Here is a 23,668-nt window from a genome sequence, read left to right as displayed (position 1 = left end):
CTGATTGAATGAGACACCAGAATCAGCGAGTGCAAGACTGTAAGAAAGGACTGAATGTTGTTTGCTGAGATATTGCTTTTAGAATTCTTGTGCACTTTTTGCTTGAACTTTTTCTAATTAATTTGACGAATGAGGGGAATTCTTTCGTGCTAATTGTTTTGTTTTTGAGTCTTGTAAATCATTTTACCGGCAATGTTAAAATCATTAATCCACTCCAAGTAGAAGAGGTGTTTACAAAGGCCCTGTATTACAGTAAATATATTACAGTAAATCCCCTGTTATCACTGACACAGCCTAGTTGGTCTAAACTAAAGACTTTCATGATGAATGTTAGGAGCATACTGCCATACTGACAGGAGAGTGGTTGACACATTCACTACTAGTGTTTACAAATGCTCACATCAATGAATGAATGAAACAAGGTTTTAAGCCCCTATATTACAGTAAATATATTACAGTAAATCCCCTGTTATCACTGACACAGCCTAGTTGGTCTAAACTAAAGTCTTTCATGATGGATGTTAGGAGCATACTGCCATACTGACAGGAGAGTGGTCGACACATTCACTACTAGTCACACATTATTATTATTATGGATATAGATAGGAGTGAGTGAAACCTCTAGAGGTTATGTGGGTGAAATATAAGAGTTAGTCTATGTAAACAGAGGGGTCCACAACTAGATATTCATTCAAGAAACCAAAACAGATTATTTACAACAACAGATAATGAATGAATGACTAACTACTGTGAAAAGCAGTCTCTATGGGAATTAAGGAGTTAACGACGTAGAACTGCAGGGCCATTTGATGAACGACTTGAAAGGACACATCCTGGTTGTAGCTAGCTAAGTAAATTGGAACAAACTGAGTCAGTTGTCCTTACTCTACTGTTCATGTCACAACTCACAATACATTTTTTTCATCTCCAGTATTATTTGTAATTCACTTTTCTAATTGTTTGTTTAGTGTGGATTATTACAATTCAGTAGCCCATTATTTAAGAGAAATAACACATTGATGTTGCTTGCCATTGTAACCCCAGTCAGATAGACTCACCCAAAGCCTGCGATCACGCGGCAGAGTAGGAAGATGCCATAACCCTGAACGAAGGAGGAGAGGAAGGCGAAGAAGCCGTTCACACACATGCAGATGAGCAGACACTGTCTGCGGCCCACCTTGTCCGACATGCCCCCCCAGAAGAACGCCCCCACCATCATCCCCAGGTACACAATACTGCCTGCAGAGAGAGAGAGACAGACAGAGAGATACTTTAGATTTATACCATATCTATTTGCACAGCACAAAGCAATGCTCAAACCGATTGTCATCGAACCTTCAAACAAACCAACAAATACTGTGTGAATTTGACAGTGTAGATAAGAATTGTTGACTGGTGGATAAAGCTAATCTTAATGGTGGATTCACATCGTCTTCAGCAGAACACAGTGGACATTACTGTTTCATTTATTTTATATATATATATCCCATGCTATTTTAATATGCAATGTCATAATCACCTCTAGTCCCTCTCTACCTGACATCATATCCCTGCCAGGATACATTGTGTGCTTCCTAAATGGCACCCTATTCCCTTTCTAATGCACTACTTTTGACCAGGACCCATAGTGCTCTGGCCAAAAGTAGTGCACTATCTAGGGAACAGGGTGCCATTTGGGACTGAACCATTAGGATTTATGGCCCCTCCGTGGGCTCTAGCTGCTAAAGTGAAGGGTATAAAATTGTCACAGTAAAGTATGGAGTGGCATTAAGGCCCATTAGTGCTGATTATCATACATCAATAAGAACATGTAATCACCAAATCTGTTGAATGACTCTGTTTTGTGTAATAAATTCCACTTCTCCTGAGAGTGGAGATGTCTTGGTAGAATAACAACTTGATAAATCCTGCTCATCGTTTGACTGTTAAAACCTTTATCTCATGCAGGAATAACAAAGGATCTCTCTTGCCTTGCTGCCCAAACCATAACCCAAATGATACTGTAGATTCAACTTTTCTTTCAGTTTTGTGTTCAATTATTTGCACACTTCATAAATACTTTCACCAAGAACTATTCGATTCCTGTTACGTGTCAGAATGATAAGGAGTTATACAATATAACTAAGATTTGAGGGATGAAGTCCCTACAGTAAAACACAACCCATTCTCAATCCCACTGTGATGTGATGAGTGAATACAGAAGGAATGAACCTGGACCCACTAGTGTGACATGAATCAATAGGATGAAGAATGTGGTCAGTAATACAGTGCCCTTTGCAAACCAATAGAAAACGTCCCTGGTCTTTGTTGTTGAATCTGTGCTTGAAATTCACTGCTCGACTTGGGGACCTTGCAGATGATTGTATATGTGGGGTATAGATATGGGGCAGTCATTTAAAAATAACACTATTATTGCACACAGAGTGAGTCCATGCAACTGATTATGTGACTTGTTAAGCACATTGTTTTTACTCCTGAACTTATTTAGGCTTGCCATAACAAAATGGTTGAATACTTATTAACTCGAGACATTTCAGCATTTCGTTTTTAATACATTTTTAAACATTTCTAAAAACATAACTCCACTTTGACATTATGGGGTATTGTGTGTATATAAGTGACGCAGCATCTCAATGTAATCCATTTTAAATTCAGGCTGGAACACATCAAAATGTGGAAAAAATGTCCAGGGGTGTGAATACTTTCTGAAGGCACCGTACAGGGTGACTTGACCTCTGCATCAATTTCACACACTGCTGATCATGGTCTTGGAACACTATGAGATATCCTTCTCTATTGTTAACGCCACTGTTCCTGTACCCTGCTCCTCTCTAATCTCAGGAAGATGTTCATCTTCTCAAGTCTAAACGGTATCCACCTTTAGTCATAGTCCTGCTATGGCCTACCAGTCCATTTTGGAATCTTTCTAGGATTGAATCATTTCATGCATTGATAGAATGAATGCTGCGAAGTCCTGGTCAAGAGACATTTCCATCAAACATGATTCCTTAAGAGGACTCAGACACCATCTAAATACATTTTTTTTCATATAATAAGAAACCAAGATATAAACGGATAAACCGACGAGTAAACAGAAAATGGCGTCAAAGGGATAGCCCTCTCATTACAAAAGCACTGTCATTTATATTTTACATTTCAGTCGCTATGACAATAAAGAACAGATTGCAGATAGATTAGGCCATATTCTGATTACACATGGTGTGGTATAATTTAGCCTGAGGCAATGACGTCTGGTCCAAATAATTGCAATTCAGGGTATAACAAGATACACCTCATTCAGATCTCATCTCCCCACTGTTGTGGATAGATGGGGATCTGACTTAACTCTCTTACTTCAGGGGTCAAACTGGGGTCATTCACACTTGGCCATAGTCGCTAATCTGAGGTCCTTCTTTATGATCTAATGGTTGAGATGAGGATTTGGGGAGAGTCAGCAAGCCATTCGGCCATCTGATACAACCCTGAAGCCAAGGCATTAGGAAGACCGCATACTCCTTGATCTCTTCCTGACAAAAGGGACAACATAAATAATAGTGATATATCAAACACTGCCCATACTTTTCCCCACACTGTTTTGCAAGCCTTAGAGGGTTCTTCAGCTTGTCCCCTTCTGTAGTGATGGCGGAACACATCTATACAGTTACATACACTGTATTGCTATATGTTTTTTGGACAATATTATATTGATACTTTGACTCCAAGTATTGATTTGTAAAAAATATATATATTTATTTATATTTTTGCTAGGTAGCGTTAGCGAGCGCTAGTCGGCTGTACCTGCATCATATAGCTTTCTCTCCATCTTCTTTTTAAATAGTGAGCCAACATGTTTTCAGCACTTTTATTCTCATGCTCTCTCTGCAGCAGACATGTTTTTTATAATAAAAAATATAAAAAAACCTTTAACCCTTTTTCTCCCCAATTTCGTGGTATCCGATTGGTAGTTACAGTCTTGCCTCATAGCTGCAACTCCCGTACGGACTCGGGAGTGGGGAAGGTCGAGAGCCATACGTCCTCCGAAACACAAGCCGCAATGCTTCTTGACACAATGCCCGCTTAACCCAGAAGCCAGCCACACCAATGTGTCGGAGGAAACACTGTACACCTGACGACCGTGTCAGCATGCATTGTGCCCACAGGAGTCGATAGAGCGCAACGGGACAAGGACATCCCTGCCGGCCAAGCCCTCCCCTAACCCGGATGACGCTGGGCCAATTGTGCGCCGCCCCATGGGTCTCCCGGTCGCAGCCGGCTGCGACAGAGCCTGGACTCAAACCAGGATCTCTAGTGGCACAGCTAACAACTGCGATGTAGTGCTTTAGACCACTGAGCCACTCGGGAGGCTGCAGCAGACATATATGTAATATGTTTGGAACATCAAATTGCAATAAAATCACAGTATCTAATCGTAATACCAGAATCGTGAGAATCGCAATACATATCGTATCGGCACCTAAGCATTGTGATAATATCGTATGGTGAGGTCCCTAGAATTTCCCAGCCCTACCCACAAGGGAACCCTTATGGTTCTAGGAAGAACCCTTTCCCCCCCACAAATAACCCTTTTCTCTCAAAAAGAGAGAAAGGAGCCTAGGATGCCAGATATCTTCTAAAACCGTAAAACAGTTGAACCATGATCATACTGTCTAATAGCCCCTAGAGGACGTCCGAATACCTCATTCATGTATTGATTGTTGTGTGTTTTACTGCACAGCATCTGAGGGTGTGATCATCTCAGCACTGGCGCCAGGAAATAACGTGACTCATGGGGGAAAGACATCTACAGTATCACTATGTTGAAATACTCTAGCGTCCCATTCACCAACTGCCTAGAAGCATTTAGCCAGCTACACATGGTTGTGCAAAACCTATATTTATATGCTAGTATCCTCTATATGCTTTTCAGACACACAAGAACACATAAAAGCTGCATGACTTCAGACAATTTCTCTTTAACTGTGCAGCCTCTAGTCTACAGACTATAGTCCCCTGCTACTCTTGTTATGACCAGGCACTTTTGTAGGTGCTAGTTTGCTCCTGTAGAACCCAAGAAATTATTACGCTGCACAAACTGTTCTGCAGAAGGAAGCAGCAGTGGACAGAGCATCTGGTGGTGAAAACAGGGTTGGCCACACTTTCTAAGAAGTATGATACTAGTGCATTTAGGAATGTTCGTTCCACACACATTACACATGGTTACTAAATAAAGTACTGCTAGACTAAATGATACAGGAATAGATATGACCAAATAGACATTCACCCCTCAGTTAAGGCTAGCTTAGAGGCAGACCGTTTGTCAGAGTGGCTCAGTGCTCCCCGTTATCTGTAGCCACTCCCTGTCCTGTCATGGGGGAGTGGCGGGGGGGGGGGGGGGGGGGGGGGGGGGGGGGGGTGTTAAACGCAGCTTCATTCAAACCTGCAGGCCAACAGAGGGTCAAGTCAATTCACATGTTATCCTCTGTCACAGGCTTTCAACCTTACCTTCCGTATAGAAACCACGTGAGCAAAGCCTGGGCGTCCGAGCCTATTCACTGGTAAAAAGTCTAGTTCTATAGGCTATTGCCCAGAAGCCTGGCGGTTGGAGAGATAGATGACATCATTTATACACAGGTCACATCTAGAATAGCTGGGGAAAGGCAGGGTGAACGTGTGTGTTTCTATTCCCTGTTGGGTGCTAGAAGGTGTGAGAGAGGAGAGTTGTGATGATGAGGTGATCTGTGGCCAAGCAGGAGGTGGTGAAACAACATGACTGTCTGGGTGATTGGGTTCTCTCAACAGGGTGAAACGAGACTGAATCTTTGACAGAAAAAAAGACACCCTACTACACTGCCCTGGGATATTTCTTTTCGACCCGAGGAAAGAGTGCCTCCTACCGAGCCCTCCAACACCACTTTCAGCAACATCTGGTCTCCCATCCAGGGACCGACCAGGACCAACCCTGTTTAGCTTCAGAGGCTAGCCAGCAGGGTGGTGTGCCTCTGGTCCCAAAAGTGAAGAGAATATACAGTATTTGAATTTGGACAGGTTAACTGCATGGCAACGAAACTCTACATCGTCCCATACAAAACACGCTGCATCAGAACTCTCAGACACAACTGTCCCAAAGCACTCACGGATATGTCAAAACACATCTACAAAACAGGGAAATGTTCAACAAACAGTCAGACACGCACCAACACACAAACCCTAAAGGGAGAGGTACTGGAGCTGAACAGTGTGGCAAAACACACACACACACACACACAGTTAAGGATCATGATTCAGCAGCTCTTGTAAACTTGACAATGAAGGGCAAAAAGAAAGAGATAATAAAATAAATTGTAATGGGGAGGAGAACAGGGCAGATGGAGAAGGGGAAGGAAAAGGATGTAAACAAATAGAAAAGGCCAGAGAAAATTAGCATAGTGAGAGGAGTACGAGGGAGAGAAGTTCGGAAAAAGCGGAAAGGAGTGAAGAATAAGAGAGTGAGAAATAACGAAAAAGAGAGGAAACGGAGTTCAGAGAAAGGGTGTATGAGAGGAAGTGAAGAGAGAGGGGGGGGGCATGGTGGTGGTGTTTTTTGTGCTGTCAGATCCTGAGGAGCCCCCTAAGAGTAGTAAGAGCGCTCAGCTGCATCATGGTCTCTTTTCCGATTTCACGCTTTGATGCTCTTCACTCTTAGAGGGGTAAACTGTTTCAGCGCCACACAAAACGCTTGCCCTGTTCTATTCATACTGCATATAGGGGAGTACGGCGTGCCTGTCTGAATATAGGGGAGTACGGCGTGCCTGTCTGAATATAGGGGAGTACGGCGTGCCTGTCTGAATATAGGGGAGTACGGCGAGCCTGTCTGAATATAGGGGAGTACGACGTGCCTGTCTGAATATAGGGGAGTACGGCGTGCCTGTCTGAATATAGGGGAGTACGGCGTGCCTGTCTGAATATAGGGGAGTACGGCGTGCCTGTCTGAATATAGGGGAGTACGGCGTGCCTGTCTGAATATAGGGGAGTACGGCGTGCCTGTCTGAATATAGGGGAGTACGGCGTGCCTGTCTGAATATAGGGGAGTACGGCGTGAATGTCTGAATATAGGGGAGTACGGCGTGCCTGTCTGAATATAGGGGAGTACGGCGTGCCTGTCTGAATATAGGGGAGTACGGCGTGCCTGTCTGAATATAGGGGAGTACGGCGTGCCTGTCTGAATATAGGGGAGTACGGCGTGCCTGTCTGAATATAGGGGAGTACGGCGTGCCTGTCTGAATATAGGGGAGTACGGCGTGCGTGCCTGTCTGAATATAGGGGAGTACGGCGTGCCTGTCTGAATATAGGGGAGTACGGCGTGCCTGTCTGAATATAGGGGAGTACGGCGTGCCTGTCTGAATATAGGGGAGTACGGCGTGCCTGTCTGAATATAGGGGAGTACGGCGTGCCTGTCTGAATATAGGGGAGTACGGCGTGCCTGTCTGAATATAGGGGAGTACGGCGAGCCTGTCTGAATATAGGGGAGTACGACGTGCCTGTCTGAATATAGGGGAGTACGGCGTGCCTGTCTGAATATAGGGGAGTACGGCGTGCCTGTCTGAATATAGGGGAGTACGGCGTGCCTGTCTGAATATAGGGGAGTACGGCGTGCCTGTCTGAATATAGGGGAGTACGGCGAGCCTGTCTGAATATAGGGGAGTACGACGTGCCTGTCTGAATATAGGGGAGTACGGCGTGCCTGTCTGAATATAGGGGAGTACGGCGTGCCTGTCTGAATATAGGGGAGTACGGCGTGCCTGTCTGAATATAGGGGAGTACGGCGTGCCTGTCTGAATATAGGGGAGTACGGCGTGCCTGTCTGAATATAGGGGAGTACGGCGTGCCTGTCTGAATATAGGGGAGTACGGCGTGCCTGTCTGAATATAGGGGAGTACGGCGTGAATGTCTGAATATAGGGGAGTACGGCGTGCCTGTCTGAATATAGGGGAGTACGGCGTGCCTGTCTGAATATAGGGGAGTACGGCGTGCCTGTCTGAATATAGGGGAGTACGGCGTGCCTGTCTGAATATAGGGGAGTACGGCGTGCCTGTCTGAATATAGGGGAGTACGGCGTGCCTGTCTGAATATAGGGGAGTACGGCGTGCCTGTCTGAATATAGGGGAGTACGGCGTGCCTGTCTGAATATAGGGGAGTACGGCGTGCGTGCCTGTCTGAATATAGGGGAGTACGGCGTGCCTGTCTGAATATAGGGGAGTACGGCGTGCCTGTCTGAATATAGGGGAGTACGGCGTGCCTGTCTGAATATAGGGGAGTACGGCGTGCCTGTCTGAATATAGGGGAGTATGGCGTGCCTGTCTGAATATAGGGAAGTACGGCGTGCCTGTCTGAATATAGGGGAGTACGACGTGCCTGTCTGAATATAGGGGAGTACGGCGTGCCTGTCTGAATATAGGGGAGTACGGCGTGCCTGTCTGAATATAGGGGAGTACGGCGTGCCTGTCTGAATATAGGGGAGTACGACGTGCCTGTCTGAATATAGGGGAGTACGGCGTGCCTGTCTGAATATAGGGGAGTACGGCGTGCCTGTCTGAATATAGGGGAGTACGGCGTGCCTGTCTGAATATAGGGGAGTACGGCGTGCCTGTCTGAATATAGGGGAGTACGGCGTGCCTGTCTGAATATAGGGGAGTACGGCGTGCCTGTCTGAATATAGGGGAGTACGGCGTGCCTGTCTGAATATAGGGGAGTACGGCGTGCCTGTCTGAATATAGGGGAGTACGGCGTGCCTGTCTGAATATAGGGGAGTACGGCGTGCCTGTCTGAATATAGGGGAGTACGGCGTGCCTGTCTGAATATAGGGGAGTACGGCGTGCCTGTCTGAATATAGGGGAGTACGACGTGCCTGTCTGAATATAGGGGAGTACGGCGTGCCTGTCTGAATATAGGGGAGTACGGCGTGCCTGTCTGAATATAGGGGAGTACGGCGTGCCTGTCTGAATATAGGGGAGTACGGCGTGCCTGTCTGAATATAGGGGAGTACGGCGTGCCTGTCTGAATATAGGGGAGTACGGCGTGCCTGTCTGAATATAGGGGAGTACGGCGTGCCTGTCTGAATATAGGGGAGTACGGCGTGCCTGTCTGAATATAGGGGAGTACGGCGTGCCTGTCTGAATATAGGGGAGTACGGCGTGCCTGTCTGAATATAGGGGAGTACGGCGTGCCTGTCTGAATATAGGGGAGTACGGCGTGCCTGTCTGAATATAGGGGAGTATGACGTGCCTGTCTGAATATAGGGGAGTACGGCGTGCCTGTCTGAATATAGGGGAGTACGGCGTGCCTGTCTGAATATAGGGGAGTACGGCGTGCCTGTCTGAATATAGGGGAGTACGACGTGCCTGTCTGAATATAGGGGAGTACGGCGTGCCTGTCTGAATATAGGGGAGTACGGTGTGCCTGTCTGAATATAGGGGAGTACGACGTGCCTGTCTGAATATAGGGGAGTACGGCGTGCCTGTCTGAATATAGGGGAGTACGGCGTGCCTGTCTGAATATAGGGGAGTACGGCGTGCCTGTCTGAATATAGGGGAGTACGGCGTGCCTGTCTGAATATAGGGGAGTACGGCGTGCCTGTCTGAAGCTAATTCTGTCACTGTAAACAACGGTCTGGTGATTTCCTTTTATTTGTATTTTTTACTGTTTTCATACTCTCTCTTTACCTATCCTCTCGTCTCTTTTCTCCTCTCCTCTCTTCAGATCTTCTTTCATTTCCTGTCTGCTTTCTTTCTCACTGTGCTGATCTCTCCCTGCTCTTCTTTTTCTGCTTGTGTCCTCCTCTTCTTTCCCATATCTTTCCTCTTCTTTCCTTTCCTCTCCTCTCCTCCACTCTCCTTTCCCCCTCCTCTCCTCTCTTCTTTTCAGCTCCTTTACACTGAGCAGCGTGTAATCACATTTGTACCAGATCATGTCAGGCTTGATGGGATTCGTGCCCCCTCTTTTGCCGTAAGAAAACCACCACCTCTGCAGAAAAAAAGATTGGGTCTCTTTGTCACATTTTTGGTTGGTGGGGGTAGCAAAGATTTCAATGAAATCTTTATGAAATTATACTTATCTTGGGCCCAGGGGTGCAAGCACAATGGGATGACTCATTCAGCTAAGTAATGCTTCTAAGCTCCCTTGCATCAAGGGTAATGACCAGATAGGCGTGAAGTATTTTGATACTCTGAGTGCTCGATAAGAGAACCCCCCCCCCCACACACACACACACACACACACACACACACACGCTCTCCCACCCCACAGCCCTCTACCACACACACTCTCTCTGCGGTAGCAGCGGGTAATCTCTGCAGTGGCACTGCTATCTCACTGCAGTTTAGCCATGCTCAGCTGCCCCTGGCCTGGACCACGCAGATACTCACAGCCTGCCAGCTGGCTACCATATACAGAGAGAGAGACGGGGGGGGGGGGGGGGGGGGGGGGGAGACAGGGAGAGACAGAGAGAGAGATGGGAGGGAGAGAGAGAGAGAGATGGGAGGGAGAGAGAGAGAGAGAGAGAGAGAGAGAGAGAGATGGGAGGGAGGAAGGAAGGAAGTGGTAAAAGGATGGAGGATGTAAAGAGAGAATGAAGGAGACAAAAAAAGGAGGGAGAACAAAGGAGAAAGAGACTAAGAAAGGAAAGGGAAAGAGAGTTACAGAAAGAGAAAGGGAAGAAAACAGAGGAGGTGAAAAGTGATACAGTGAGGTACTTTCTCATTCCTCCATCGTTCCCATGCAGCAGTTAAGATTCCTGTGGGATCCTGTTAGGTACAAATTTTATTCTGTAATTTAATCTGATTGATTTCATTTCATTTTTCAGATTGTATTATCCTGTTACACTGGGCTCAGTTTGACCAGCTTGCGATACAAAGCCTCAGTCTCTGGGATGTTATTCATGTTTCCCTGCGATGGGTCTGCATGGAAACAACTAAGTAAACTCAGGTTGAACTAACTAACCAACAAAGCACTGACATTGGTGTTGTTTGTATACAAAATGCACAGATGTGTAATTAAATATTCCACAGAAAATCATCGTTTCCGGGTGGGACGGGAGGACGCGGGCGGGTTTATTTTCATATTTCTGTAGCTCTAACCCCGCTCTGAAAAATAAAAATGACAAAACTAAATCAAAAGAGACACATCTGATGATGATCACATTGGACTCCAACAAGGTCAAAGTAACTCCACAATACACACAGACAAACACAATCCCGTTCAGCCTGAGTCACCTCATCTGGGGAGGGAGGGAGTGGGAGGGAGGGAGGGAGTGGGAGGGAGGGAGGGAGGGAGGGAGGGAGGGAGGGAGGGCGGGAGGGAGGGAGCGAGAGAGGGAGGGAGGGAGGGAGGGAGGGAACATGAATAAGGGTAAGCAGAGCATGGAGCAGTGAAAGTAGTAGTGCCATGTCTCACTGTGCAGGGGGTGGAGGGCTGACTGATTCTATGTTTTTACAATATGACATTAACACAGGCAGCCCCCAGACACATATGTCATGTCAGACTCGATAGTGATGGATTACAGACCTGCAGCCATCTGGACTAGTGTGACTCCAAGTGAACACATTGGGAAAACTAGTCCCTCAACAAGGACACAGAAACCAACGTACCATTACACGGTACTCTGTGGACAATCGTAATTTAAACCTGTTGTGATCTTACAGAAGTTTACAGAAACTGCTAAGCACTCATGTTTTAAACACACACATGGCTTACCTAGCCATCCAGATCTGGAGTTGGAGCCACCCAGAGCACACATGTCCGTCTCGGCGCTGGGTAGAACGAACCCCACCACGAACACCTCCACCCCATCCGACATGAGGGCCAGGCCCAGCACCAGGAACAGCTGCCACTGGAACCTGCCGTGGCCACACTCCTGGATGATCAGCTCATACTGCTGGGCCAGTTCCTCCTCGTCCGCCTGCCTCTCCTGCTCCAGCTCCTTACGGTCCTTCAGGCTGTCTGTGACGGGCTGCCCCAGAGCCACCTGCCCCTCCCTGGCCCGCCTGTCTCCGGCCGCTGGGATTCCCTGGTACTCCCCTTCGTAGATCTCATCTTCGTCATCATGGCCCTCTGTGGCGTCGCTGGCATCACTGGCTTGGTCGTTGTCATTGTAGCCTCCGTCCTGCCTGGGAGGGTTACGGTAAAAGTCGTCCCCCTCGTCCACCTCGTCCTCGAAACGGCTATATTTGCGCTGGGAGTACTCGTCTGTGGTGCTGTCCACGACCTTGTTGACCTTTTTCACAGCGTGCCGCTTGGCCTCCTTGACGATGTCCTTGGCCCCCTTCACTAAGGAAGTCCTGCTTTCGTAGCTGTCGTCCATTTTAGCTCTGATGGACGTTCAGGGGTGGGAGTACAGGGGGGTAAGAAGAGGGCGGAGGGAGATGGATGGAATCCGGCAGAGAGGTTTGGGAGCAGATCAGAGTGGTGGGTCTGGAGATGCAACAGGGAAAACCCTGAAGTCTGCAGTCACAACAGGAAGTTACCCTCACTGGCTGTGGTGTTCATTGGTCAAGCTGTGGAAGAGAGAAAGAGGAAAAGAGAGAGAGAGAGAGGTGAATAACTCGGGAAGTTTCGACAGCTGCATTCATAACCAGACAAACAGATGTTGCAGGAAAACAGCTCTGACACCTAACTCTCTTAAACATTCGCTCGCTGTCCTGCCTGCCTGCCCCTTTCCCCTTTAATCATTTCCTTGAGTGATGTAAAGAAAATGGCTTTGGCCGTATTACACAGTTTATATTCATGAAGTGTATTGCATTTCCAGGAGAGCTCCCCTGTTCTATATTTCATGAGTCTCCTTCAGTCTCAGGTCTTAAACAGAGACAGGAAATGTGCTGAGTCATGATCAAGGTTCTGGTATATAAGAGCAGGTGTGGTGACCCAAGCGGAACCGTAGTGTCATCCTTAAATCCATGCATGAGGAGGATCCACGGGAAACACTGAAAGCAAATGGCCTCTGTGTCACCAGCATAATGTACAAACACATACACACTGTGTGCTCGAAGGAAATTGATTTGGCAATGTCACTGATTTCATACACATGAACTAGGACACACTCACAATGGGCAGGGGGAAACCCTCCCAGTCAGAGGAGGCCTGGGTTGGCAAGAGTGCACCCTCAGCAGAGTGGAAACAGCCGGATGCATCCGGTTTTCAGGGGAAATGGAAAGAGAGCCTGTGACGTGACTTCCGCTTTTGGACGTTAACAACGCCACACTCCATCTTAACTCCTCCTCCACATTTACTGGATTGGTTGAATAGTGCAGAAGAGAACCTCCCCTCTCGTCAGGATCAGAAAGAAAGAATTGCCGTTCAGGTGTTTCCTTTACGCCTGCTACATTAGGTTAGCAGGCAGGAGTGTGACCCCAACATAACCCTGGAGTGATTCATTGTGAAGGATCAAAGTGTAAACCAAGACCTACAGTACATCACAGATTGACTTAATCGCCCTGGCTGAACTATTTCATACTACAGCTGCATAAAATATACATTGGTGATTGGAGGGAAGAAATAAGTTAATTGGGAACTGTCAAGCAATTATCCAATGGAAGAAGGCTTTGATTCTGGTAGAGACTGAGAGGCGTGTCCTTATTCTGTAAAATTATAAGTGCTGAAATGTTATATTTTTGTGTACCTTTAATTAACAAGTGTGGGTGTGTGGATCTCTGCATCCATTCCGTGTGTCTCTGAGCTGCTCTCCACAGGGCCTAATGAACACTGAAGCTCTGTCAGGAGGCCACAAATCACCTCCCAGGCTCCAGCTCCCATTATACAATTTTACTGGGCAGAATGACACCGCTGATTCAAGGTGACTCTGCTAATCCCTTCTGTCTCTGGCTGGCTTCTGCAGTTAAGACCAAGTCTCCTTTTATATGTACTGGTCATATTGCCTGTGTTATTCATCATTGTGACTAGTACAGGGTTCTGTGTGTTACTGCTTTGTCGTTCTCGTTATTGGGATTCTTTTTTTGCAGAGAACCTTAGTTTGATGAACATCGCTGAGCTGTATTACAGAATACACTCAGGTTAGGTGAAGTTAAATAACCATCTTCAGAGATTTAATATGCAAACCTGTCTCTCTCAACCCCCCTGCTATACTGTGCTACTCTACTATTGGAGCCCATTCTGCAGTTTATCTTGACAGCGAAGCTTGCACTTTTAATGCTTCTGTTATGTGAACTCAGAGTCAGGCGCTGCCAGTGGCTTGTCAAGACTCCTGACAGACTCTCAAGACATTGACGCTTCCTAGTGTTTCATGCAGGTCATGAGTTGGGTGCTCACACATACACAAGCACCTCTAAATGCAAAGTAAGCAAGCACACAAACACTCACACACACAGACGCACACTCTCTCATGCACTCTCTCTCTCTCACACACACACACTGATCACACACACACGGTGGGTTATGTGTGTGTGTGTGTATGTGTGTGTGTGTCCAGCATCTGTCTGTCAGAGAGTCTGTGGAGCAGAGTCCAAGCCCCCCTGTCAGTGGTGATGAGGATCATTGAAGACATGTGTGCATACCAAGGCCCTCACAGTCCACCTCACCTGACCACCACTGACGAGACCGAGACAGCACAGACAGCCAGACCAACAGGGGCAGTCTCACTGCCATCTATCATACCACTCCTACGTCCCTCTCCTCACATCTGATCTGTCTATCACTCCCCTACCGTGTTCCCCTTTTCTATCCATTGTACCTCACACTACTTTCTTCTGTTCATTTACACCCTTCCATTCAACCTCTCCCTCCACCATCCCCTCGTATCCACCTGTCAAACTAACTAACTAGTTATCACTCCAAACCTCTACCTAGTTAGTCTTCAAACATATCTAACTGCCCTAACTATGTACAGTAGGTAAGGCATTTCACCAAACTAGGCCCTATGTACCTTCCTACCAAGTGTGAAAAATGTGTCAAAATGATTTATTTTTTTTTATCCATTAATGTGTGTACTGATTGAAAAGGGATGTTTTTACAAAAAAATGTACCAACCAAAAAAATAAGTCTCTACTTGGTTGTAATGCCACATCCCCACCCCCATCATTCTCCATCTCCTCCATTCCTACCAAACCCATTTCAGTTCACACTGTGATGTCATCCTGCACCAGGCCTGACAAGGCAATCAACGCCCAGAGATTGCACTAGCGGGGTACCACTGTCACGGGAGAGTATGGACTGGCATACAGAGGGGTTAACAGGGAAAAAACTACTTTGGGTTGGCTGAGATCAACAATGCTAAGAGCTATAGATCCATTAGGACCATGATTAGTTGAGTATATCACTGACTCAGGAGTTCCTGCACTCCATTCCATCTGAGTCAAGACTCGAAGAGATATAGCTTCTAGCTAGCAACATTGGTTTTACATTCAATGTATCGTGTTGGCCATTTGTGTCTTCAGCAGTGTTGCAAGCAAATGGGTCTTGGTGCCCCACAGTTAGTTTATATCACAATATGTTGCTTTCTCAATTTTGCCTGAATTCATGACACAGATCACCTGACACAAGGCCATTTTACTTTTACAAGTAGGAGGTTAGAATGAAAAACAAAAGCTTGCAGGAAGAGTTTACAGGTTTCCTGATCCACACCTACTGAAGGCAGTGAACAACTCCTTTATTTCCACGAGATCATAAAATCCTATGGTGGATATAATAGCAATATAGGGGAAGCAATCTATTTAAACAGAAATTATTAATATATTCCATCCTAGTCATGTTTGACTTGTGGATGTCCTCCCCTTTGAAAGAGGGGAGGACATCCAGCATCAAAACGGAGAGTACATGACCTCATCTGCAAGATGGAGCCTGAGATTGGAATGTCTTCAGTTAGGAGATTTCATCAGACACTGATGCCATTACTGAGAGAGAGAGAGTGAGAGAGAGAGAGAGAGAGAGAGAGAGAGAGAGAGAGAGCAGAATGGTGGAATACATAGAAAAGAGAGATGTATAAAGAGGGATAGGAAAAGGGAGTGGTATGGAGACAGGGGGATGAGAGGAGCGGTATGGAGGTGAGATGGGGAGAGGGAGAAAGAGTTGAGATGAAAGAGGAGAGGGGATGGCAGGAAAGAAAGAGAGAGGGTTGAAGGGAGTGAAGAGGGGGATGAGTGAGAGAGATTATAGGAGAGTAAAGAAAGTGAGAGAGGAATGGAAGAGAGCTAAGGCAAACTAGTCATGTGGGTACACAGATTAGACCTGGAGGAAACCTGCTTCAATAGTGCTCTGTAGTGCAGAGTCAACCTTCACAAGGATATATTGATGATGGCGAATGGCTTGAAGTCAACTTTTGCAAGTTGGCAATACCTTTTTTCTCTGTAAGAACAAGAATTATAAATATTATTGTTGACTTCAATGAATCTCGTGCTGAGTGAAGATAAGACATACAGTTGGAATTCACCCCATGCTTATAATAATAGATAGTTCCCTCACCACTGCAGTGAATGGAAGTAATGATGTTGTGACGTCACGTGATGGTGCTGGTCAAAATGAACGGCACTTATATATGCACTCTACACACACTATGTTGTGACCTACAATAAAGCTGAAGGATCCCATATAGAGCATTCACAGTTCAAGCCAAGGTAGTATACACACATCCGGCAGATTTCACAGATGCAGGAGATAATGGCCAATGGGATATCAGATAACTGCACCCTGTTCATCTTTTGGATTTGTATTACAATATTACCTAGTACCCGTTTACTATTACTATGTCACATAATAGTTAACAGAGTCACATTTGAGTCAGGGAGGGAGGGAGGATCCAAACAGTGTACTGTATGTGTTGTCCCTTGGTTCCCAGTGGAGACACACACGGGTTCCTGTTTGATCTGAGCGGTGGACATATGGTCACCAAGCCATGCCAGCCCCTCACTGCAGAGCTAGGAAACACAGAGAGCTCGAACAGAGAAGACGGCGAGCACACTATAATCTTTGGCAGTGATTCACCAGCCTGACACTAGTTACGAAGGGGACTTCTTTGTACCACCACAAGTTACACCAAGAGAGAAAATTGTGAAAATGGAGACACACATGTATGTGTGAAGAGATTAAAGGATTTATGCAGGACATTTTTGCAGAAAATGATCTGGTTCAAATGTTAACTGGAGATACAATGTGAAGTTCAGAGGTCGTGGCTGAATAACATTACTGTATGATGCCAAGTAATTACATTACCAGGTTCAATCATCCCAGATATACAAATGATGTATCTGTAAATTGTTAATTTGCTTAGTGCTTAGACAGGGTTACTTGCATGGCTGACTCACTGGGTCTATTTGGAGGCCTCCACTTTTACTGCATTGTCATTGGACCAGTGTCAATTAACTACCTCTCTCAATGATGTAACTTTGAGTCGAGAGGGGTTGCTAGAGTGTATGGTCCACCTGGGGGAAAAAGATTTGGGTTTAGATTTGAGTAACAAAACTATAAGATTTGGGATTGATTGGTGATTGATTGGTTAACTGATTGGAGAACTTCCAGGAGCTTTTTCCTGAATCTGAAAGCCACAGTTTACACATGGCTTAATTTAGCTGTCAACACCATTAAAAGTCAATTGAGGATAAAGAAAAACTGTCTCTTGTTTCCCACCAACTGACTACAGACAGACAACACCGCCCATGAAAATCTGTCAAGCTGTTTTGAAGACAACGTAAAGGGTAGGAAGCATGAGTTTTTACTCACCAAGTAACAACGTAGTATTGTCAAAGACTTATTAACTTAGTTCGTAGTCATGGTGTGGTTTCCCATAATTCCAAAAATAAGTATGTTTTGGGGTTTTGAAATATTTCTGAACTTATTTTTGGATATCTTCAGAACTACCCACAATGAACTATTGTCAATGTCATATGGCGAACCGGTTAGCTACTAGCAATGCATGTAATTACATTCAAAACCAAGTGTTGGCATTAGTGAGCTACTATGTACATCCACGAAGAAGAAACCATATACACTGCATTCGGAAAGTATTCAGACCCCTTGACTTTTCCCATTTTGTTACATTACAGCCGTATTCTAAAATGGATTATATAAAACAAAATCCTCATCAATATATACATAATACCCCATAATGACAAAGCGAAAACAGGTTTTTCCATTTTTTTGCCAAATTTATAAAGCTTTATTTACATAAGTATTCCGACCCTGTGCTATGAGACTCGAAATTGAGCTCAGGTGCATCCTGTTTCCATTGATTATACTTGAGATGTTTCTACAACTTGATTGGAGTCCACCTGTAGTAAATAAAATGTATTGGACATGATTTGGAAAGGCACACACCTGTCTTTATAAGGTCCCACAGTTGACAGTGTATGTCAGAGCAAAAACCAAGCCATGAGGTTGAAGGAATTGTCCATAGAGCTCCGAGATGCACAGATCTAGGGAAGGGTAACAAAAAAAGTCTGCACCATTAAAGGTCTCCAAACTGAGCAAGTGACCAATTTTAGAATAAGTCTGTAACGTAACAACATGTGGAAAAAGTCAAAGGGTCTGAATACTTTCCGAATGCACTGTACATGCATGCGAAAAACTGCATCATCTCTTGTTCTGTGCACTTAGCAGTGGATGAGCTAGCGAGCGAGTGTTGTATTCGTTTTCTGTCATTCGTAGCTAGTACAGTAATACCCACACACTGCAGTAATACCCACAAGGACGAGGTTACGACTAATTTGTTGCCCAAAAATAAGAAGCTAGCTTTGAAGTGGGACTGGTTTGTCCGGTTGAAGCGAGCAGATTGGAGTAAGGGAACCGTGCGCACATCTACTGTGTGCAGTGCTCATTTCACCCCAGATGACTTTGATGGCTTAGTTTAACCAGTGGAAGGCAGGATTCGGAATGAGACTGAATGAAACCAGGTGCTGTGCCATGTGTGAATGTGAACCCTGCAACCTCTGTTTCCTACCAACCTGCCGGTACACCGCAAGTGTCAGCAGTGATGTACATGAACCGGGTAAATTCAATGTGAATTTACCTCATTAAATCGCATTGGATTAGCTGACTCTCCCTCGGCTGGTGAAACATCCTCTCCCTCTGAAGGCCTCTCTCCGTTAACACAGCCGTCAATCTGCATTTCTCCGCTCTCTCTACATTATATCTGGTGGTGTATTTGTGTGTGTTTTGTGGGTTCCTACCTGTGCTAGACAAGTTGTTCTCTGGCTTACTACTTAGCTATGTTGACCGTGGTGATGGTCAACATTGGTAAACTTGGGTAGTTATCTGTATAGGCTAGCTTGCAGGCTACAATAACTAACTTTAGCTGTCTGGCTTGCTGACTAAGATAACTTTAAGTACCGGTAACATTATTTGATAACGGGTTAGATAGAAATATGTATTTCCAAAACATTGGTTTACTTCAATGTAGCTGTAAGCTAGGTGTTGATAGCAACTGGATGACTAATGGAGTGTTAAAGTAACGTTTGCAGGCTGGTAGGGCTAATGTTAGCAGGCTAGTAAGGCTAACATTAGCAGGCTAGTTGGCTAGCAACCTTGCAAGCTGATTTGTAACAATAAATTCATCAAGTATTTGCTTGTAAATTGGCTGAAAATGCAATTGAAACCAGTAGTCATGAGTGCAAACGATTTGGTTTCATTTGAAGTTATACTTTTGAAGTTATTTCTGTTGGAGTTTACATTATAGGGAATAGGCTTGCTTTCCAGGTCCTCCATATTACATCACTCCCTGACATGACTTTGGCATTCTTCGGGAATTCTGATCACTTTTTTTATATATAAAAAGCGAGGTGTAACTTTGCATTGGGACTTTTGATGCATATACTAATGCAAATACATTTGTTTCATGTGGTTAGGTGTACGCTCCCTACCCTTTAAATGTTGCCAAGCAAGCCTACCTATAGTGCTCCTACAGAGGATTTTGATGCAGATTTCCGGTTCACTGGCCATGCTCCTTGGTAGCCTGCCTATCAGTCGTTGCATTTTCTGAGGTGCAGTCCACGGATGACTCAGTACCCACCCAGCACGCTACTGTACCCGCAGCCTCGCGCTCTTTTTGGCGGTAATGCAGAGTGCTATAAACGCTCCGGGTAACCGGCCATGTGATAGCCTACTAATTCACCGCAGCCGAGAGCTCCTGTCAGACAGAGATGTGAGACTGTAACAACTATCGACTTCAATTGAAATAAAATGTAATGAAGAGCAGATATCATGGGCATCATGACTTTGCTTGGTGGGTCTGTAAAGGGGTAGGCACAATGTTACATGACTAAAACCGAACTTGTCTCTTTGATGTTAACCTACATTATAGGCTAGTGTCCCAATTGAAGCCTATATATACTCCAAGTAATGTATCTGGATGGTTCGAAGCACATTTATTGCGCGGACTATGCATAGCCCAAAGAAAAGCCAAGCATAAACACTGAAAAAACTGGCCAACTTCAGACGTAGGCTATGCATGAGATTAAGCAATAGCTTTGTATTATGAATAAAGTGGGGGTCCCTGCCAACATCCTCCACACAGTTGCCCTGCAGTCTAGAACTACGCAATGGAACTTTGCATTTAACAATATCAAAAGTGTATTTTGCTACATTAGCCTACTTTGCACTTAGCCTATAGTGAAAATGATTCTGCATTCCCAGAAAGTCTATATGAAACAATAAAGGAAACACTGTAGGCTAGGTTTTTTGAAAAATATTAATCTCAGTTTTGTTTTAAGAAATTAAAGCGCTTACCGTTGTTTAAGGAGAGAGGAAAAGTGGATTTCGCTGGTTGTTAGCCATTGCACCAGGCGAGTTGCTTGTGTCTTGTGAATGTAAATGTGCTGGTGTCCCACTGTAGAACTGAGGTAGTTGCTGTCTGACGGTGTTTTTTTCGATGCTGTTATCTCCCTGCAGTACTTCAGGAAAGAAACGAGAGAGGGAGAAGTAGGAGGAACGGGGAGAGCTAGGAGAGAGTGCAATCAATAATTGTATTTCATTGAGTGATGCCGGCAATTCCGTGAAATGGAACAAGGTAGTTAGAGGGAGCATGACGTGAAACACTGCGACGGACTGTAGTGCTTGACTTGGGCCAGAGCTGTCCGGAGCGCCGTACCCGTACTTCTAAAAAAAAAAATGTTTTTTGGGGGGGGGGGGGATTCCGTACTGGATCTGCATTGAATAGCAATAGGGAGTGGGGATTCATTTCCTGGTCCCACTTTGTTCAAATGTATTTGCCGCTAGTCTGTGAATCAGTGTGCTGTAGGCTGTTTGAGATTGTGCAGATTAAAATGCGCCAACCTGAATGCGCATGATGCGCTGTTACAAGATGTCAAATGAGGGGTTGTATGGTCATGAAAAGTAATGGAAATGATTGTATTGATTTTTGTTAATGTAATTCAGGAAGACACACCTTTTAATATTATCAATCACTTACAATTCTACATATCAGCCATTATCGGACCCTTCAGTGCGTGTATGTGTGTGTTGCGTGTGCCAGTGCGAGTGTGTGCCAATGCGAGTGGGCGGATGCCGGAGGAGAGAACGACATTTCAGCAGCAAGTATAAAATAATGACAGACAAACAGACTAACTACATAGCAAATTCAAAACATAACTTGTAGCAGTTATCTCGCTATTTAACTATAGCTATAGCTCAGCATTAATGTAGTTGTCGCCTTTCCACCGCGACTGTAGATAGCCTAAATAAATGTGCACCGTTGGAAATCTAGGATTCCCTTCTATTAAACAGTAGGCATGTAATTACAATAACGTTAAACCATTTCTAAGAATGGCCTAATTGACAAATAACTTCCTGTGCATTGATCTCCCCTGAAACATTCATATTTTAGCCTTATGTATATTAACATGTCTAGTTAGATATCTTGCTTTGAAAAAGCCCACCTTATCCATTTGATCCCTGATTCATTGAATGAGTTTATAATTTCATAAAGACAAAAATATCTGGTTGTAATTTTGCAATATTTTATATCAAGGGTGGCAACCATCCTCCAGGATAGCTACTGGGTGTGCAGGCTTTTGTTCAAGCCCTGGTCTAACCACATTGTAGCTTAAACATCAGTTGCTCAACATTACTTTTATAAGCAGACGTGGCTCAAAAGCCAAGCCTGGCTTGGCTCAAAAGCCAAGCCTGCACACCCAGGAGCTCTCCGGATGAATAACGTGCAGTTTTACTTTGTGGGGGGTTAAGTGCCCCCCACCCTCTCCCGGCACAATGGCAGGAGAGGGTAGGCCTTCATGGGATCAGACACAGCAGTCCTTCCAGCATCAACAATGCTTACTTTTTCATGTAGGCTATAATAATAGTCATGAAAATTTGGTGAGAAGTCATGGACAATGTGTATCAACTATTAATAGTGAATAATCAGAAGTCTCTATAGCATTTTTGTAAATTTCGGTTAACACAGTCTAATTGACCGACAGCTCGTGCACTTCTTTCATCCCAAGTCAAGTACTGCCTGTATGCGATATGATACGAGGTTTTGATTTCCAGAGCAGGACTTTTTAACAGACAGTTCTTAGATGACTCTAACCAAACACATTTTCTACAGATTTAAGAACTCATGCTATTCTACAAAAGCATTTAAAAAATGTCATATCTTTCCGATGACAGGCTAAAGATGAATGGCATCCATTTGAAAGGCAAATTAATGGTGCTGTAAACAGATTGTATTTGCTGAAAAGTTTCTGTAGTATAGCCTTGTGTTTATGTTGCAGTATCTTGCTCATTTGTGTTTTATGGAGTCAGCTTTGTTCTATCCGGCATCGTTCCAAATTCCAACAGCTTGACCTGTTGCAAACCATTGTGCCAAATTATAATTCCCGCCAGTCTCCAAGAGCGTGAAGTGTAGGCTAAAGAAAACACAATTTACCCTACTGCAATGTTTTCAAGTTCACTTGACAAAAATGAGTAATTATCTTTCTTAAATCTTTGAAAACATATGTCGACCATGGCTGGTATAATGTTGAAAACAAGGTAGGCTAGCTTATTCCGCTAAAAAGCGGCAGTGCATTAGGCTATGTGTAAATTGTTTATAACCACATAAGGCCAACAAGGCGACAACAGATTTTCATTCGCCGCAGTCCATGGTCCAGAAAGTCATTCTACGGGAATGGCTGCTGTCCACGGTCCTGAAATTATTTCAGTGCTGAATTTGCGCAATAACAATACCACTATTACCGCGTGTGTGTACATTTTCAGGGTCATTGCTGGTGTAAATGCACTGATTTGTGCTTATTTAGATTGTGTGGGTGAGGAACACCTTAACTCCAGCATAATACATGTATTTTCCCTGGCGCAGGGCCGGCTACTAGTCTACTATAGAATGAAGAATAATCTACTTACTTCGACAGTTTACTGCAGATCCAAAATTGTACTGGTACGTCCAACACGGTTTACTACTACCAGCACTGGTAGGCTAGACTACATACCTGTTGGTGGATATTACACACTGGATACATGCATCATTTATTACATTTCTATTGCAGGCAGTCTTCAGATAATTCAGTGAATTAGGCCACAACACACTTTTCTCTCAATAAAATGGCTGAATCATCATGAGATACAGTCCTTAAAATCTTAACTTCCACTAAATACATTATAAGTAACACTGTTTTGTGCTTGCTTAGTTACAAGCATGTCTTCATCAAGTTGGTCCAAGTAAAAATAAATATACACTGAGTATGCAAAACATTAAGAACACCTT

General features: G+C 44.7%; 1 protein-coding gene across 3 annotated transcripts in view; it reads right to left on the bottom strand.

Moving 5' to 3' along the window:
* sv2ca (synaptic vesicle glycoprotein 2Ca) overlaps nucleotides 1-21,038 on the bottom strand; it is a 34,258-nt gene extending 13,220 nt beyond the window's left edge. Inside the window, exons 1-4 of one of the 3 annotated variants that reach the window (XM_036979939.1) lie at nucleotides 20,698-21,038; nucleotides 19,860-20,098; nucleotides 11,728-12,527; nucleotides 1,059-1,239 (exon numbers count right to left, since the gene is read on the bottom strand). In XM_036979939.1, coding sequence (XP_036835834.1) covers nucleotides 1,059-1,239; nucleotides 11,728-12,334 — 788 coding nt within the window. In that variant the 5' untranslated portion in view covers nucleotides 12,335-12,527; nucleotides 19,860-20,098; nucleotides 20,698-21,038. Of the gene's footprint in view, nucleotides 1-1,058; nucleotides 1,240-11,727; nucleotides 12,528-19,859; nucleotides 20,099-20,697 lie in introns of those variants that run through there. The other 2 variants (XM_036979938.1, XM_036979940.1) reach the window with 2 other exon arrangements.
* Nucleotides 21,039-23,668: the final 2,630 nt, after the last annotated feature.

Source organism: Oncorhynchus mykiss, chromosome 6, assembly GCF_013265735.2.
Source record: "Oncorhynchus mykiss isolate Arlee chromosome 6, USDA_OmykA_1.1, whole genome shotgun sequence".
NCBI classification, from domain to species: domain Eukaryota; kingdom Metazoa; phylum Chordata; class Actinopteri; order Salmoniformes; family Salmonidae; genus Oncorhynchus; species Oncorhynchus mykiss.
This window is presented reverse-complemented; position numbering and strand designations above follow the sequence as displayed.